Source organism: Gadus chalcogrammus, chromosome 22, assembly GCF_026213295.1.
Source record: "Gadus chalcogrammus isolate NIFS_2021 chromosome 22, NIFS_Gcha_1.0, whole genome shotgun sequence".
In the NCBI taxonomy this organism is placed as follows: domain Eukaryota; kingdom Metazoa; phylum Chordata; class Actinopteri; order Gadiformes; family Gadidae; genus Gadus; species Gadus chalcogrammus.
Window position 1 is genome coordinate 17,920,737 of NC_079433.1, and position 19,392 is coordinate 17,940,128.

At 43.6% G+C, this 19,392-nt stretch overlaps 1 protein-coding gene across 2 annotated transcripts in view; it reads left to right on the forward strand.

The window, feature by feature from the left end:
* Positions 1-12,757, forward strand: part of ctdp1 (CTD (carboxy-terminal domain, RNA polymerase II, polypeptide A) phosphatase, subunit 1) — a 50,164-nt gene extending 37,407 nt beyond the window's left edge. The window contains exon 13 of one of the 2 annotated variants that reach the window (XM_056582558.1): positions 10,138-12,757. In XM_056582558.1, the coding sequence (XP_056438533.1) occupies positions 10,138-10,363 (226 nt within the window). In that variant the 3' untranslated portion in view covers positions 10,364-12,757. The remainder of the gene's footprint in view (positions 1-10,137) is intronic. The other variant, XM_056582559.1, reaches the window with a different exon arrangement.
* The last annotated feature ends 6,635 nt before the right edge of the window (positions 12,758-19,392 follow it).

Below are 19,392 nucleotides of genomic sequence, written 5' to 3' on the forward strand. Positions count from 1 at the left end.
TGACAGTGACACAAACTGAAAACTTGTTGGTTGAGAGCAAAGCGTTTGTAGTGTTGATCTGCCACATTTGTCTCCGAGCCTTTCTTCTCAGGGGAGGGTACACAACAAGTTCTCTCTAAAGAGGAGATGTTGGCACTGTTAAGTAAATAGAATCTGTGCATAATTCAATCTTTCCATATTCAACTGAGAATCCAAAATCTGAATATGAAAAAAAATAAATGAATTTTGTTATTTGTTTAGAAATCTGAAACCAAATTCCACATGGTGGTTCGTTTTTTGCAAGTTAAATTATATGCTTGAACCAAATTTACGGAAATGTAAATTCGGGCCAAGGGACAAACTCCATTCTGATATTTACTTTCACAATCATTGTTCTTGTTTGTAGTTTTTGTTCTTTTGTACTTGTGAGAAGGCATCAGTCGCAGCCCAAGTACTGTACAAGGGGAAAACTCAAAACTTTCTTTTCATAATTCTGATATATTGATAGTCTAATCTTGTAGTGTCTGAAGTCAAATTTTGTCCCTCATTCACCAACGTCCACAGCACCAACTTTTTCCCCCACCGGCTTTTCACATGTAGGCTACAGATATTTGAACGCTCAAAATATATGCATATTTACATTCACATATGAAAAATAATAATAATAAATAAAAAAGAGGCAGGCTTGTGTTTTAAATCATATTTAGTTGTATTTGTTGAAGATATGAATTCTAGGCAAGACTAGCTGAATGACGGGTGATAACAACAGGGCTCTGCTCTTTGAGCTGCAACAAGACTCTAGGCCCTCTCCTACTTAGCTGATTCATCCATCTCCCTGCTCTGCCAAAGCTAATAGAAAGAGCCCCAAAGTGTTGAAGCAGTTACAGAAGAGTGATTTCGCCTTGTTCTGGTGCTAAGCAGAGAGGCCAAGCACTGTGAAGGAGCACTTGAGTTTTAGAGTGCTCTGACTCTAGTGTATTAATCTGTCTGTACACAGTAGTGTTGTACTATTAGAATCGAAATTAAATCAAATGCAAGTCCAAAGTTTTAGCAACAAGGCTGTAGCAAACAACTATTAAGTGAAATAAATACTTTTTGAAGGTTTTCAGCTTTCTCTCGTTGGATGGATGAGGACAGCATTGTCTTTTCTTTCTTGGATACCTTGAGCACGCTCTGTTCACAATGTTTCTTTCGCTATATCTGTCAGTCTTCCAGTAGTTGCTGCCTTTAATTGGTTCACCAGGAAATCGCCCCTTCATACAATTCCAAGACACACAGTGTCCTCAGGAAAGTGAAATGTAGATACAATTCATGTTAGCAGACCTACCAGCAGACACGCACACCTACTTTTGTTGGCTGTAGGAGCCGGTGGTGGGGCGCGTCCGGGGTGACACCAGCTGCAGAGCCTATCTGAACCCACTGCGTCAGCTCTATGGATCCGCACATTTGCATCACGGCCCATACATGTGGTTCCTCATAGATACTGCCCCAGTTATAGCTGCACAATCGCCAATGTGTGTTGGGTGGGTGGAAAGGAACCCAGTCCAAGGCATTTTTGATTGAAGCGCACAGTTGAGCTCCATTTGGACGCCCCGTACGGCTTTATTGTCGTTGTAGCAGTGCAGAATGGCTCCCCCAATTGCCATGACTTCATTCAAATCCTACTGCTTGCTTTCTGGTCTCATCCGGAGCAGGGCTTGAACACACAAAGTGGGCAGCTCGCCCATCTAATCTCCCTTTGCCGCGCTTTGTTAAATTCTTGCTTTGAGCGAGATAAATAAAGGCAGAAATTTTGAAAATTGCAGCCGATGTCAGCATGTGGTGAATTTCCACTCCTCCCCATCGCTCTAAGTTTTCCACTTTCTTCCCTGGCCTCCTACATTTTATTAATCTCTTCCGAGCTGCCGGGCTGGGGTTGAGGGGGAACGTTCCTGTCTCCCAGCCTTTCCTCCTTGCATAAGTGGCTTAACACTGACTCATTTCTACAGACGACTTGTGCTCATGAAATATTGGTATAAGCATTGGGATTTTGCGTTTATTTTGTGCTTGCCTTCCTCCCCTTGCTTTGAATCATTCATCCCCTGGCTGGGAACCCTTCCTTTACCTGAGTTGGGTGGTGCTTGGGCGAGTAGTGGATATGGCCTCACGGTCCATACCACAGTGAGGAATCAGGCTATTCACACGCTGGTTCTACTCCTTCTGCTTCTTCTTTCCTGCAATCATTATTTGTCCAAGAAGGATCAACACATTAAAAAATGCTGTTTAGGAGGGCACACTTAATTTGTATCTTTTTTTTATCTGTTCACTTTATTGCTTACTTTAGTGTGAGGAAATGTCTTGTCTTAATCTGTTTTGCCTGTGCCCTTTATCTCTTTCACCGTGGGGGGGACAGCGAGAAACGTCTTTTAGTTTCCTCTGTATGTCTGGTCCATGTGAAGTAATGGTCAATAAAGCTGACTTTGACTTTGACTTTTTGGACATTAATGGAGCTGTAGTTGGGTTGGTACTGATTTCTGTCTTACGCCTTAACAGTTTTCAAAGTTGCTACCTAAGCTCCCAAAAGGTTAACAACCTTAAAGGCCACGATGGGTAAGAGGCTTAAAAAGCAAACTACGATCGCTAAGGCATTACCAAGAAGGGAGAACTGCTGGTGGTTTATTACGTTTTGGAGGGATTTGTGGCCCCGGAGAAATTAGACTTCCCTGTCACAATGTGTGCATTGCTAAAGTGATTACCGCTTAGGAGTATGAGACCCATACAGGCTGTGGCTCATAATGTGCAATTGTTTTTAACAAATCGCTGGAAGACTTTCTGGCACTGCAATTCTCCAACGAGGCCTCAAATAGCATTTATGAAAGTTGTTGGGATGGGGGGGGGTTACACTAGTAGATAAACAGGCTATAGCCGTGCGTTTACTCCTAAGGCTACACGCGTTTGTTTATTTCCCCCCCCCCCCCTCTTTCATTTGCAATGTGTCAGATTAATTACATTTTTCTATCGAACAAGCCTTTCCCGCAGGCGTCTGCAATCAAACCAGAAAGCGAGGGAGAGGGAAGGCAAAAGCCAAGCTCTAATGGAATTTAGCTTGTCACCTAAAAGCCGAGTTACGGTGGCAGGCTGGGACTTGATTTTTCCTGACGACGTTAGCCGTGGTTTGCGCCATGCAGCAGAATAACGTGTCTTTATAAGATTATTCACTTTTTTGCAATTTCTCTGGCCGGGAATAACGATGGAAAGCTGGTGGAAATGCTCCTCTTTTTAAACCCCCTGTCGTCAGCTCTGAATCTACCACCTGACTCGAGCGCGCACAGGTGTACCGTCTGCGGTTCTGACGAGGTTCACCGACTGACCCAAGTCAGGAGGAGTTTGCGGAAGGCCCAGAGAGGTCTGGTTGTGGCGTAAAGTAGGTGGAGCCGGTCGAGGTTGATGTAACACACGGGGCGGCTGGTGTTTGGCTCATTTACATTGAGGGCATTTAGCAGATGCTTTTATCCAAAGCGACTTATAATAAGTACATTTTTCAGAAGAAGGTGAAACAACATTGTATCTCTGTCGGTACAGTCAGGATGTTCATAGAACCAAAAGCCAAGCACAAACAATCGCTAGGTTAACCCATTCCCTGTATACAACAAAGATAGCTAGGATAAGACGCTATACAACTAAGTACTATAACTAAGTATGAAATACATTAAGTGTACATTAAGTGCCAGGACGTCGTACAACATACAATAAGTGCGTGGGTGGGGTTGGGCTCGGAGGCGGTGGGGGCGATGGGCGGTTCAAATCGACTCCTGCTTGATTGAGTGTACACCCAGATCCACCTGGCGGGCGATGAACAGGAACACTCGTTTTGTCTCCCTCTGTGTACCGGTGGGATAGAGGGGGAGGACTCAGACTGAAGCGCTCCACGTCTCTGACGAACAGAGCTTGAACTGAGGAGTGTGCGGAGCTTACTCGGGTCCGGTTTGATGTGGATTCATGATGGGGGGGGCGTCAACAAAGAGGGGATATTTGAATGAGGAGAACAAAACTGCAAGTAATGTGACCTAGTTTCTCTTGCAAGGCTTTCTACTTTACCCGCTTCCGAGTAGGTGGTGACGCAAGCCCTTCCTCTGTTAGTTCTGCCTCAGTGTCTGATTGATTCCGCCCGAAGGCAGGGAGAGAGCGAGAGAGACGGGGGAAATGTGTGAGAGAAAGTCGGTGAGGAGTGGTGGTGCAATGCTTTGTTTCAATAGGAGACGGTACACATTAGTACAGCTACTCTTCTCTGTAAACCAGCAATATTAGACAAACGGTTGGGATCGAGCCAGGCCAGGCCTGCTGGAATCTGTCTGAGCAGGAGAGGGGGGGGCCAGACACATAAGCCAGAGCAAATAAAACATGAGCTCACAGATTGGTCTGGTTCCGAGGCTATTGTTTAGCCCCAGTTCAGACACAGTTATCAAAGATCTGTCCATGCAGCAACAGAAATAGTTGTGTGTGTGTGTGTGTGTGTGTGCATTGTTGACGTTGGCGTTTCCTTCAGAAGTGTCTCTGTCACTGCCCTCAGGGTGGGTATTTGCGATGCATGCACCGACACAAGGTGTGAGTGATGTGAGCTCAAACGCCCTGACCTGGGTGCACACTGGGTGAGGGAGTGAAACAATGACTGAGGTGGTGGTCCTCTCGCAGGCCGTTCCTTGGTTCAGCACTCAAACTGTCACCGTGTTTTATACATCGACGATCAGGGTAAGAGCAAGAGATTATCAGCGGATGATGGTCATTCTTTTATCATTTTGTTTGTATAATTGAATTAATTGAATACATTTGGCGATTAATCAGTGTTCAAATCTACATAGGTAATACATCCATAGCGGACCAAAGCTCACCTATCTGACATGCCCCTCAACGCCAACCTACCCACTACCCTTAATACGCCTGAATGTTTGGTGTCAACAAAGTAAGCGGGGTGTGTTGGCAGTAGGAGTGGTTTCTTACTTTGAAATACTTGATGAGATCGGAGGAGCCAGCAGAAACTCATTTTTAGTTGGTTTTGGAAGTAATTTCTAAAACGATGTAATGTAAATGTCAAATTCAAGCAAGTAACTCATTTGAAGCAGGGAACTTGCTTCAATGGGATTATGGTTGACTTTCTTGATAAATTAACTGACTTTGGCTCTTGTCACAGGCAGCTTGAAAACATCCTGGTCTCAGTTGTTTGGCAAATGGTGGAAGCTTTGTGAGCAAAGCGCAGGTTAAGAAAGCCCTTAAAGGAGCCCACTCAGAGTCAAAGCCCCTGTGCTGCCAGTGAAGAGGGAAAGGATCTTTGTAGGCAGGATGTGGTGGAGTTGGTTAATGGACATGTGACGGTAATCTCAGCCCACGCTGACAAACTGCTCCTCATTTCCCTCCATCCCGCTCTGAGCTACGGTCTGCAGCGTGATGGAGGGAAATGAGCAAAGAAAGAAAGAAACTCCTGCTGGGTCTCAGCAGGAGTTCCTTTCCTCCTCGCTCGCCCAGCTTGTGTCTCCTCAAAAACTTAATTTTATTGTTTTGTCTTCTTTTCCTAAGTAGAAAAGATAACTTGCTTAAGATTTTTGAAAATGTCCAGAAACTAAACAAAATTAGGCTTATTATGCAGGCACTGGTTTAAGACCCCCCACTGGGCTTCCCCTCCGTCCCCCTGTGTGTACTTCATAACGAACACCCAGGGGATTATTGGTTCCTCTCTGACCCAACTCGGCAACACTGTCATATCCTCCCTAAATTGGCACACAACCTCCCCCTCCCCGAACTCTCCTTCCCCCATTCTGTCCTCCTGCGAGCCCGAGCCTGCACGGCCGCGCCAACACGATGACTGACGGAAACTGTAGGATTCTGATTCTGAATTAATTAAATTAGAATTAAATGGGTCCACTCTATTCGCTCCTCCGTGGTACTGCCTTTTGACATATTTCATCGGATAATTTGCGAACCAAAAAAGATCCAGTGGCCCATAGCCACTGGAGTCATCGGTGGGTCAGACGATGCTGCTTAAGTGGCCACTAGTTTTTTTTTAATGAATTAAATTGAATGGAATGAAAGTCTTGGTGCCAGTGAACTAAGATGACCTTGTTGCGTTCTATAAACTGCCTGCCCGATTCTTCAGAGAGTAGATCTGATACTCAGATGGATCCCACCCCTCACACGGACCCTTGGCCCCTGGTGTGCTCTGCAGTCCTCTCCTCTAGGAGACGTGGTGTGTGTCCTATCCCCACCGCGCTTGCTCTCCTGCTCCCTAGCTGCACACATGGCTAGCTTTGGCAATTTATTTCCCCCCCACACATCCGTTCGGTTCGGCCCCTTGCTTATTGCCGTGCTCCAGACACCGCTGAGTCATGTTTTAAAGTATTTTTGTTCTCCCTGACGGAACGGTTGTTTTTCTGCTAGACTCGCACGTCATTCAAATCCCAGGTAGGAATACAGCTCGTTCAATCAGAGACAGGGGCCTACCCTTAGCAATATACATGTGTGATGCTTCGACTAGAAGTTTCAATAATGTCCTGAAGCTCCTTCTGTGCTCGTACCCTGACTATCTTGCTAAGCCATATTAGAGTTTTAATGACCCAAATTAGCAATGATGAAGACAACAAAAGAGGAAAAGGGTGCCGGCTCCAGGCTATTTGTTTACGGCCCCACGCTCCGTGGCAGCCCTAACTCAATCCCGCTAGCTGACTCCTCACAATCACATCACGCTAATGGAATTAGGAAGCCATGCCGGTAGGATACATGTTCTCATTGCAGTCAATTACAAATGCTGATCATTTCTGTTGTGCTGCGCTACTAAGCTGGTGCTTTACGGAGGCAGGCTATCGGGTTAAGCCACATCACATTAACATTCCCCCGTTTTGCTCAGAATGGATTAGCCTCCATTAGATTTATTTCCCGACATCCTTGGAACAAGGCCTTTTGACAGAGGCGTTTGTGTCTGTGGTTCTGCTGCTTTTAGTGCTTATGATAATGAGTGAAGGAAGAAATTCTTGATAGATTTGTGGTCCCTTTGACTGGATGATTTCTCCACCTTGCAAATGCCTCCTTTCCAGTTACAACTGTGTTTCCACTTGCCTGGAAGGCTACTTTACTGACATCGGAAAAGACGTGACAATTCATTGGTCTTGTTGCTTTTGATATCTGTTGTGCAGATAAATCAGATAAATCAGATTACAGATTTTGTCCGGATTCAATTAACTCGGTACGAATTCCTTTTGTCATTTTCTTTAAAAGCCCCAGCCCCAGGAGTCAAGAGAGGCTGTAGGTCATGTGCCTGCATGTCACTTGCCTATTCATTCAGGTCTCTAATGACCTGCTTACTAGCACAGTACAGGTGTAATGTTGTTGGGGATCAGGGCCGTTCTGGTGGCCCAGTGGGCTGGGGAGGCTCATGTTCATTAGGGCCCGCTGCTCTGGGCTCCAGGCCGGTAATGAGGACATTTAAATAAAGGAGCGGGCTGGTGGGGGGTGGTCTCTCAGCGTGTATTTAATTGGGGGGGTGGGGGTACCTCTCTAAATAAAGACATGTTTGTGCTCCTTAAAGTTCTGCTAACTTCACCCTCCCCACAGAGCGAACTCACTCCCCTGCGTCACTTGTTAGTTTTGTAGCCCTTTGTGCCCGCGATTGTCGTTCTGACCATCTGCGCTGTGTAGACGGTGTTCAGCGCCACCCCTCAATCCTCCCAAGCTCCTCGTTTTCATCCCACATCCACACTTCACGCGAGGATCACCGCCTACTTTGATCCACCTTCTTTGAGCAAGGTGCAAATGACTCCGGTCGCAGCTTGCCCTCTGCTGAGCTGAAACCTGCCCACGGTTTTCAGAAGACGCTGGTGCTCATCCTCTCCCCCTCCGCCAAAGACCTGAGACCACCCTTGTCTCGGTACGGCATATTGTACCAAGTGCTTTAATCTTGGGTTTGTCGAAGGGGGGACTTGCCTCAAAGTTGGCCTATTTGGAATCTGGAGATGATGTGGGGTACTTATTGTTTACTGCTTACATCTTGGATTACACAGTTCAGGCTGTCGTAGATAGCTCAGGGGAGACTGTATAACACTAGGTGGTACAACCTGAGACGTGCACAATGAAAAAAGAATCGCCTTCAGCTTTTTCTTTTCCCTTCATTGTACCAAACCGTGATCTGAACGTGGTCTGAACCGAGGTATGAACCGAAGCGTGACTTCAGTGTACCGTTACACTCCTGGCTGTTTGGTGCACGGGGTGGGAAACCAGGGAGGTCGGTCCATGCTGCAGCACACAATCACACTGGGGGGGGGGGGGGGGGGGGGGGGGGGGGATGCAATCTTAACTGACATCTAACCTTTAAGTGTGTGTGTGTCGATGTGTGAGCAAACACGAGAGACCGGAAGGATTGTGTGTACACGCAGGTCTATTGAGAGCAGTGTGTGGCCTCGGTGTCACTCCTTCTCACACTGGCGATGGTAACGCGCCACCACCCCAGCCCCTATCTGACTCATTAGCATGGTGCTAACGAGACGTGCGCTGAGGGGGTCCCAGCCAGGTCTATGGTCTGTGCCATGGTACAATATGAGCAATGAAGCAACTTGTCCCTTATTTGCAGCCATTGTCCATTTATTAAACCCCTGGTGTTTGTTTGTCTTGCGCCTCATGGTAAAAGGACTGCCTTTATCCAGCGCCTTTCTAACCAATGGAAACTCAAAGCTCTTGCAATATTGCCTAATATTCACCCATTCATCCACAGGCCTTCTGTGTCAGCCAAGCAAGGCAGTTATGGTGAGGTGTCTTGCTCAGGGACACCTCGACATTAGGCAAGGAGGAGCCGGGGATCGAACTAGCAACCTTACGGTTACCAGTCAACCCGCGCTACCTCCTGAGCCACACACCGCCGCGTCTACTCAACTCAAGTAGATGCGACATCTACTTGTGAAAAAACAATGGTTGATTTATTGGTATGGAAAGGCATGTGAAGCTCTCCAGGCATCAATCATACTCACAAGCACACAGGAGTGAAATGTCATGCTTTCACTCCGGTGGTCTTCCCTCCGGAATAATGTCCATGCTGTGAAATTGGCGGGTACATGTGCACACCTCTCCACCTTCTCATCTGGCAGCCATGGGCTTTATTTACCCAGCTCTGCCCTCCTGATCTCCCCAGAGCTCTGCTATCTGGTGGCCTCCCGTCTCCAGCGCTCTGAGCCCCCTCACCCATCTCTTCAGGGCGGGGAGAGTACAAGGGCTGGTGGCGGATATGGAAGGCACTTGTCTGCTTCAGAGCTCTGGTTAGACCGCGGCGGCGGGGTGCTTGACGAATGAATTTCCTTCTTGTAATTTCTTCCCTTTGCTTTTGTCACTCGACGCGAGTCCCTTGTTCAGGGTTTAGCAGCTGATCTGTTTGTTTTTTCGTGGGCCGTCTCTTTCAAGATGAATGGTTTGAGACCTTGTCCGCGCACACGCACGTCCCGCAACGCTCACTGGCTCAGTGTTTAGTGAAGGCCGTGGCCGTTTTTAGAGGAAAGGGTCTTGAATGATCGCTGGGAAGAAACCGTCACCCCAGCTCCTCCTCAATACCTCTTGAAGAATTATATCTATTATATAACTCGAGTGGTAGTGTCGAGTTTAAAACTCCACCATGAAAAATGGAAGGCGGATTATTCTTTCTTTTTTTTTTCATAAGACTGCTTGCATAATACTGTACGCTTTCTCCCAAATAATTTAAGTCTGCAAGACAACAAATAATTGAGAAGACAACAATACACAAAAGATAAAAGCCTAAGAGAGCTGCGTTTCTAAATCTGTCTGCCTCCCCTCTTTCTGCTCTCATCTCTCTCTCTGTCTCGGTCTCGGTCTCGCTCTGTCTTACTCTCTGTCTCACTCTCTGTCTCACTCGCTTTCTGTCTCTCTCACTTGCTCTCTGTCTCACTCTGCTCTGTCTCACTCTCTCTCTGCCTCACTCTCCTCCGTCTCACTCCTCCGTCTCACTCTCCTCTGTATCGCTCTGTATCGCTCTCTCTCTGTCTCGCTCTTGCTCTGTCTCACTCTCTCTCTGTCTCACTCTCCTCTGTTTCACTCTCCTCCGTCTCACTCTCCTCCGTCTCACTCTCCTCTGTCTCACTCTCTCTCTGTCTCACTCTCTCTCTGTCTCACTCTCTCTCTGTCTCACTCTGCCAGGGGTCACAAGCGCAAGCTGGACGAGGCCCAGGAGGAGGAGCGGGGTGAGGATGAGGAGGACAGTAAGGATGAGCAGGGCGGGGCCAGCGGCTCGCCCTCCAAACAGGAAGACCCACCCGTCGACCAAGACACCGATAACGAAGACGACGAGGAAGAGGAGGGCAGCAGCTCAGAAGCGGACGAGATGGCCGCGGCCTTGGACCTCGAACTAAATGACTTCATGTGACCCGGGGGCGGAGTCGGGACTGAAACGCCCCGAGGGGCGGAGTCGGGACTGAAACGCCCCGAGGGGCGGAGTCGGGACTGAAACGCCCCGAGGGGCGGAGTCGGGACTTAAACGCCCCGAGGGGCGGAGTCGGGACTGAAACACCCCGAGGGGCCCCCTACAAACCCTTAAATTTCCCAAAAATCTATTTTTTTTACGTATTTCATTCGCTTTTGTAATGTGTGTGTGTGTGTGTGTGTGTGTGTGTGTGTGTGTGTGTGTGTGTGTGTGTGTGTGTGTGTGTGTGTGTGTGTGTGTGTGTGTGTGTGTGTGTGTGTGTGTGTGTGTGTGTGTGTGTGTGAGTGACGAACGGGCACTGCCGTAAGCATTTGATGCACTGTACAGAAGGTAGCTTGTGTGTTTCCGTGTAAATAAGTACCTTCCAGATGTTTGTTTTTTATTGGGGTAGATACGGCTGCTTTGATGGGGTTGGAAAATAAAATTGACATTTTATTGTGACATTTGATACATTTTGATTTCACTTGAATTAGACTTTTTACTATTTCGTTTTTCTTTATATAAATATATATAAATGAGTGAAAAGATCAATAAAATGGGGTAAGAAAAATATTTGTCATTTCGATTTCTGTCCATTCGAAGAGTTTGGAATCGGAATCTTCCCGGATCAAAATAATAACCAGCGATTTGTGTTGGAATCCATTTAATTTGGTCTGTTCTTGGTCATTAATGTTTGTCAGTTTTCCATTTATCATCGGTTCACTTGCAAATATACTGACCTTTTGACCTTGTTCTAACCTTTATAGGAAGACAAGGCTTTGTTTTTTATAAAAATGTTACCCCCCAGCTGGCTGTTTGCCCTCGGCCATTGGTTCTCAAACTGGTATGCATGCGTAATTTATTGGTACCTCCAAAAGTGTATTACATTTATTAAAGAACAATATCGAAATACTAGCATTAATGGAAATAAATTAACCATGAGGTCATTAAATGGGGTTTAAAATAAGTTGGAGGAATAAATGTGTCTCCTGAGTGAGCTCTGTGTGGCTGAATAGGGCATAGGGCCAACGCTCCTGTATTTTGTCACTTTATAACATCGGTCATAATGGTGGGACTTGGAGACAAGTATTTTGAGGTGGGACATGGTATGAGAGGTTTGAGAACCACTGCCCCTGGCTAAGCACAAATAGGTCATGACATGCCAAGATATGAATGATGCCATCCTTCAAAAAAAAATTTTGTTGTACGTTGTTGACAATTGGTTCGTTTGTGTGATCATGCTTCATTACAAGTCATGGCATGGTCTTCAAGGCAGGTGCTGCTCAAATTTTAATTTTCAATCCAAATACATTTTGGTGGGAGAGACCATTAATTTATGCCATGGAGTCCTTTGCTAAACGCGTATTGGTCCACCTGTAGCTCAATATTTTGTTGTGCTGTCTGAAATGCTAGTGTTCACTATACCATACTCTTCTTGATAACCACAATGCACCATATAATAAGTGTACAAAGGATGTTCACATATTTCTCACTATAGTCTATTATATGATGCAAAGCCGTTTTCATTGCATTCACTTTTACATTTAGGGCATTTAGCAGACGCTTTTATCCAAAGCGACTTTCAATAAGTACATTTGTCTTGTCATTTCCATGGAGTTCATCTAATGGAGGTGTGGAGGCGACCGCTAACACGTCTGCTACTTTATGTGACCAATACACGGCACGCCAATAGATTTACGCTCCATAATTAATTTGCTCCATAATTGAGTTCCCCCACACTTGTTCCCTTAACAGTGTATTATCTAGTGCTCACACAGAATGTGTCTGATTTTAATCTGATGTTTGAGTATGGTATTGCAAGCCCTGGACTTAGTGTATGACATCCTTCTCATCGGTAATTTGTGCATATGGTCTTATTTTTTAACATTCCAAGAATCCATGGCGATTTAATGTCTTGTTTCATATGCATCTAGGTTATATTCCAACATATTGCCATTAACCTAAATTGTAGAAAAGGATAGACAATCCAAAGGTGAAGTCTATGCTCCAGGTTGCAGCCATTTCATAATCCAACACAGTCACCCTTGCCTTTGACTTCACCATTTTACCAGCATCCACCAACATTTACAATTACAATTTTGTCAGTTCTCTTCTGTCATATGTTTCACTCGAGAACATATCAAATATGTGGAAATGTATTTCCTATGTCAACTAGAGAAAGAGAATAGTTTTCCATTGAATAAAAATATGTTTATGATGCGCTTTAATTGTGTTGAAAAGTGTTGTCCTTCCGATCGGCCGAATCTTTCTGACTCATTAACATTACTACGCCCCAGCGCCATATTTGCGATGATGCTCATCAAATGATACAGTTTGAACCTTTTCATCATCATAAACCTCCACATCTCTTCCCAACACAATTCGTGTTAGAGTTGTCAAGAGATTAGGCTAGTGATTTTGTAAAACATTATCTCCTTTGCTCCTTTAATAGAGTAGTTTTGCACTCACGCACCTGATTAGTCAGAAATTTGTTGTGAGCGGTATGAATTAAAAAAAATCTCAAACAAAGGCAGCAAAAGTAAACTCGAAATAGATATTAAAGAACATTTAACTCACTAATAGCGAACGGATATCTGTAACATTTCAAACAAATATCTCAAATAATACCTCTCAAATTGTACCTATGGTGCAGTTTAACAACATTGAACACGTTCAGGAAATACAGAATAGGCCCCCTTTCGTAAGGATCCACAGTGGTACCGTAAAGAGATGATGTGCAACACAGATCAGTCACGTTTTAAGGATTGATTCAGCGTTGTACAATGCAACATTTAAATTATTCACCCATCCCAAAGCAACAATGCAAATGTCATTCATAAATATGTATGATATAAATGCAAGGAACCAAATGCCTTTACAATATAGATTGCATTCTAAGGTATTTGCATTAGAAAGATAGTGTTTATATAGCGTATAGGGCAGGCCTATAACATATTTTTGATTATGTAGACTGGAATAAAACGATACCCCTTGCATTATATCATATATTATGCTCATATATAATTTGTCAGACAGCTAACAACATTGTACTCCTCATACCTGTGCATTCGGTACATTTATGCATCTAATTTGAAGCCATGCTTCCCCGTCATAAGCATGCTATTCAGTGGAAGATCTGTGTGTAGATCTCAAAGGATTCTTAGAATGGGACTAAAAAGTTTTGTTGAATATATTAAACAATGAAATATAATAAAATATGGAATTTGGAAAATGTTAAACTCTAAGAGTGATGGTGAAAAGAGTATTTTCGATTCTAATCCCAGTTTATTGGTAAATAGCCTGAAGGAGAAATACATATATTTTGCTGCTGTAACTGTTCACAAATTTAGTCTTGCATAAAAAGCTTTTATCTTCCCTTCATTTCCCCTTTCTTAATCATGCACATTTTCGAACATAGAGAGTGCATCATCTAGCTCTATATAGAACTGACATTAGGGGAGACCATGCATTTTTGTCACACTCGATTTGTTGTCACTGTCAGTTGGACCAATCAGAGCTGCGGTGGTGTCAACGATATTGTACACACACAGTAGAAACAACATTGTGGATTTAGTTATCAAAAAGAGATGAACATTTGATCAAGATTATTCTACAATGGTTTCCCCTAATGCATAACCTAAAGTAACATTTTCTCTCGCACACATTTTTCTTTTGGTGCAGAACTTTTTTCAAGCTTAGATTGCTCTCTCTTTTCAGAACTAGTTATGCTTTATTCTCCAATTAAGTTGGAAAACGTGGATCTTATTTCAGCAAATTAACTCTCATTGTTCATTTTATCCCTAGCTTGCATTACAGTCCCCCAAATTGACATTAACTCACAGAACCTATGATTGTGCAGTAGTCTTTATCACTTTACTTAAGGCTGCAACACATCATTCCCAAATTCTTGCTTTTTCCAGAACCACCGCTGATTCTTACGGGACCTGGTGCCCGATGGAGACCTTTAGCTGCGCTTCGTTCATTTTCTGATTCACATCAGACAAACTCCAACGCCTGCTTTCTGGAGAGACTGGGATCACAGAGTCGAACAAAAACCAAACGTCTAACATGCTGCCATATAATATCGCTTGCTGGTCCCCTTGCAGACAGACAGACAGCTTCTGCTATACTTTCATTTCCCCGCTGGCTTCCAAGCCAACCTCAACAAAAAAACAAATAAAATAACATTAAATACCCGGCATTCACTGGTGAGTGACAGCTGGCCCCTCCGGCGATGCTCTAACCCAACCTTTAACGTTATTATCTCAGCTTTGCCGAGCACGATATCCCCGCTTCGCCCACCACCCCAAAGAATGAGGGCCTCTTTTAGGTGATTGACGCACAAAGAAACCAACCAGGGTCCGGTCTACTGAAGACCAGCCGCTAAACGCTCTACCACGGATGGCCTATACCTACAGGGCCGGCTCTGTACTTTCGGGGGCTGAGGCAAGTGAATTGCGCGCATCAAAAAGCAAACATTGGCACCTAACTCAGCGGCCAATGGCTTTTTAAAATGTTACACGCTTTGTACACATCAGTCTTACAAATTGATTGTCAGGTCCATAATATGTTAACTTCATTGGTTGCTCGGAGGCCCCCAAATACGGGGCCCAACTCTACAGTGTAGCAGTGCTGCCACAACCGCTTCTTTGCTCTCACTTTATCGTCAAATTTCCTTCCTACTGCATACAGTATGATATTTATACCAATGTGTGTCCCAATTTCCATGAATCGACTACAACAATTTAATGTTGTAGTCTTTGCTGGTTACCCTCAGAAATACTAATGCCAATACCCACACATCCCTCTCTCCTCTTAAACATCTCATGTTACCCTTGCAAACCACCAACACATCTCCAGAGTCAGGCTTATTTCTAACTGTTGGGAAACAATATCCAATCCCCCTTTTATTATCAAGATGCTATATTGTTACTAGCATATAATCAAATGAAACTTCACGAGAACACGATTCTGGAAGAGTTTCAATCAGGTTTAAGGTCTACATAGCACAGAAACCTCTCCAACAAAGATTGTCAGTGATCTTAAACCTAGCACTGATGCTACTAAAGTCTGGGTTCTTGTTCTCTTGGATTTGAGTGTAGCATTTGACACGATTGATAACGAGAACCTCTGATCCTTAGGAAGTTATCTTGGTCCTTTACTATTCTCACTGTACAAGCTACGGTTTGGCGATATTTTCAGAGCACTGTCAACTGCCATAGCTTTGCTATTGATACTGAAATCCTCTAATTTGACCACAAAAACCAAAGGGATATGCATTTAAACAGCCTTGGGAATCAAACCCCAACTGATTAAGTCAGTGCTTTTATTTTGAGTAAACCTGACTGCTACAAAGCACTCTTTACTGGCCTACCTAAGAAGCCAGAGAGGCTGTATCTAATTCAGAATTCTTCTGCTAGGCTTCTGAAAAAAATGAAGAGGAGAAAGCACATCACTCCAGTCTTAACTGCTCTGCACTGGCTCCCTGTATCGTTTATAATTGACTTCAAAGTCCTTCGTCTCATGTTTAAAGCACTAAATGGGCTGTGGCCATTCTACCTTTCTGACTGGCTGACAACCATACGCCCTCAAGAGCACTCAGGCTCTCTCCTGCTGGCTAATTGGAGGATACCATTAAAAATAAATGTGATGCTGCATTTATTAATTAGGCCTCTAAACGGTGGAAAAGGTAACCTCAAGAAATCAGGGACGCAACCTCAGTCAATGTCTTTAAGCACCAGTTAAAAACCTTTCTCTTCAATTAAGTTTTGGATTAGCATTTTATAAGACAAATGAATAGCTTTTAATTAGAATTTTATCTATGCTGGTATCTCAGATTTTATTGTTTTGATGTAATATGTTTAATTTCTAAACTGCTGTTCCCTTTTCTTCGTTGTGCATTGTATTGTACAGCACTCTGACCTGTGTTCTAATGTTTAAGAGGTGTTATATGAATAACCTATATCATTAATATTATATCTACGTTATTTTCTCCTTGGGATAAATTCTGTAACGGTGCATTAAATCCTGAGGAGAATGTTGAATGTAGTATGTAAAGGAGTTAATGTTTGCAAACAATGTTAATAGCCTACATAGAACGGGACTAAAGTCAAGTTTAAGGATTCTACACTCAGTGGTTTCCTTTGGCTTTGTTCTCAGAGAGCCGATCCTCAAACAGATTTTCAAAACACATCAAAGAATCAGCATTGTAGTGGACGTTTGTGCATGTTCATGTTGAATCCCACACCACCTTCACATTTTCAAATTTTTCACATTTCACAGAATCACATTTTTTAATAAAAAAGGTTAGCCTATAAACTTAGGCATGCAAACCTGGGGAAACACTGAAGTCTCAGGAGGCATGTTTCTCTGTGATTTCCTCTGCAGCGCCTCTCCAATGTCCTCGATCCTGCTCGGTCGACCCCATGCTGTGAGGCCTGCGGGGGAACCAGCCCACAGCGCCATAGATCAGAGGACAGCTGCGGGCTCCATGTGTGTTGTCTAGCTGACAGGACGGGAGGGAGACACTGGCTGTATATCAATGATCTTCATTTTTTATCCTTCGGAAATATGAAATATGACGACAAAAGGCCTACCTGTCATCCACGAGGCACCGGCGTTAGTTACTGGTGAGTTTCTCGTGGCCGTATACACTAGAGATTATATCATTCCTCACCTTTGTTTTCCGTCGTCAATACCAGCGCAGTAAATCCGATCGTGGTTTAATATTATGGATTCATGATAGCAGGGCCGGCCCTGACCAATTTGGCGCCCTAGGCATTTTGCTGGTGCCCCCTACCCCTTTGGATCGCACAGTAAATTCGACTACCAATGTTCATAAACTCAGAGAAGCTACAAAGCTTTGTCTTTGAGACTCTTTGATTTTAGATAGAAAATTAAACACACAAAACAAATTAAAAACCAAGTAACAAGCAATGAATCATAAATACAATGTGGCATGCACAAAATACTGCAGACGCTAGAACCTTTAATAATTAAACACTTTGCAGTAAAAAAAAAGTCTTGCAAAACAAGTGACAATGAATCACTCATACAATAAGGTATGCACAAAATACTGCAAAGAAATGCATGATGTTTACTAAAGGCATTCATAAGCAAAATAATAGATAGAGTTCAGATTCAAATTATTGTAAATACAATTAAATGTAGTATGGTTTATCTAGTTTGGTTCTAACCAGAGATTAAACAAGCACTCAACTGAAGTATAAAAAAAATACAATAATGTATTTGGGCTGTGCAGAGGTAGACGGGACAGCAGAACCTGATGCTGTGTCACTGGGAGTGGCACTGAAATATTTTAAAAGTGCATCTGAAGAGAGAAGAGAAGTATATGTGACGACTGCATGTTACATTTTAATAAAATAACAGATGCTTGGTGTGCTATACATGAGACTAATAATGAAAATGTGATGAGATTCATTCAAGTTTATTGTCATTGCAATTCAATTCAGTCTAACCACAGTGCAAAAACCAGTAAAGTGCAGTGAAATGAATATATATGTACTGTATATATAGCCTATGAATGATATGTGAAAGCTAAGGTATGAAATGTTAACAGTAATACACTTTAACTGCACTTTAACACTGATGTAAACTTTAACAAACATAAACTGTGACACATAAAACCAAATGCTTACAACCACCCTATTACAGAGTGGATGGACAACTAAAAGCATTTTAACTGACACAACAAGCAGGAAAGACACCTGTAAAATAACACCTAACGTTAAGTTAGGTGTGAACAGGCCTAACGTTAAGTTTCCAAACGTCCCTGATGAATTTAAGGTGGAGTAACATTAGCACACGTCGACTCAGCTATTTATTGATTATTAAACAATGTTGGTCCGAAGTAAGCTAGCAAGCTAACACTCTGCTCCAACAACGGTAACTACGATGCATTAAACTATTAATTTCATGCACTTCATCACATTGACGTTACTGTACCTTACTTTTCACGTTTTTCCTCCTCTTCTTTCCTTCTTTTCCTTCCTTGGGCGCCGGATTGCTTCAGTCTTTTGGACTTAATTCCGATACAGGGTCATTAATCTTTTTCTTCGTCTCGGGGTCACGGTCCGGTCAGATTCAGGCAGCTGGCCTCTTGACCCCGCCCCCCTCACAGAGGGCAGGTACAGAGCAACGAGCCAGGCAGGCACCCAGAAAAAAGGCTTCTCCATTATTTAATGGAGAGAACCAAAATGGTGGAAACTTGGAAAAAGTTAATTAAAAGAAGACAACACTTGCCTTGGCTTACACATGGCCTTTGATTATTTGAGGTTTGCATCTAGGAATGAAAGGAAAATTATTCAAATAGGCCTTGAGAAATCCTTGTAATAGACAAAGGCAAAATAAGTGGGCTAACCGCCAATTCTGCATTATGTGGGCAAATTATGCAGACATGAACTCCTTGCAATGTAATTCTCACTTTACCATTTCATCAGCTCAAGGTTGGGCTCTCGCTCCAGTGAGTTAGTGCTAAGAGACAGGTTAAGACAGGTAGAGACAGGTAGAGACAGGTATAGACAGGTAGAGACGGGTAGAGATGGGTAGAGACAGGTAGAGACAGGTAGAGACAGGTTGAGACAGGTAGAGACAGGTAGAGACAGGCAGAGACCGGTAGACATCCACACCTTACATGGGCAAACCATATTAAAATCGACTTTTGTTCACAACATATGAATGAATGGCTCCATGTGTTCGTTCATCCAGTAGTGAGCATGCTAATAGCTAACCACGCCTTTAATATTTTGTGACCATTGATCAAAATCCTCAAAACACAAATTAGGCGTTTCAATCCCCTCTCTATTACTGCCCAGCGCTGCATTCTATATTTATTTTTAAAAACACATAATTTAATGAATTCATTTTCATGATGAAAAGGAAATCAATAAATAATGTGAAGCTCAGCTGCATGCTAACAGTACCACAATCATGTGTTTCGCCCTCAGCTCCATTGATCGGTCCCTTGTCATGAA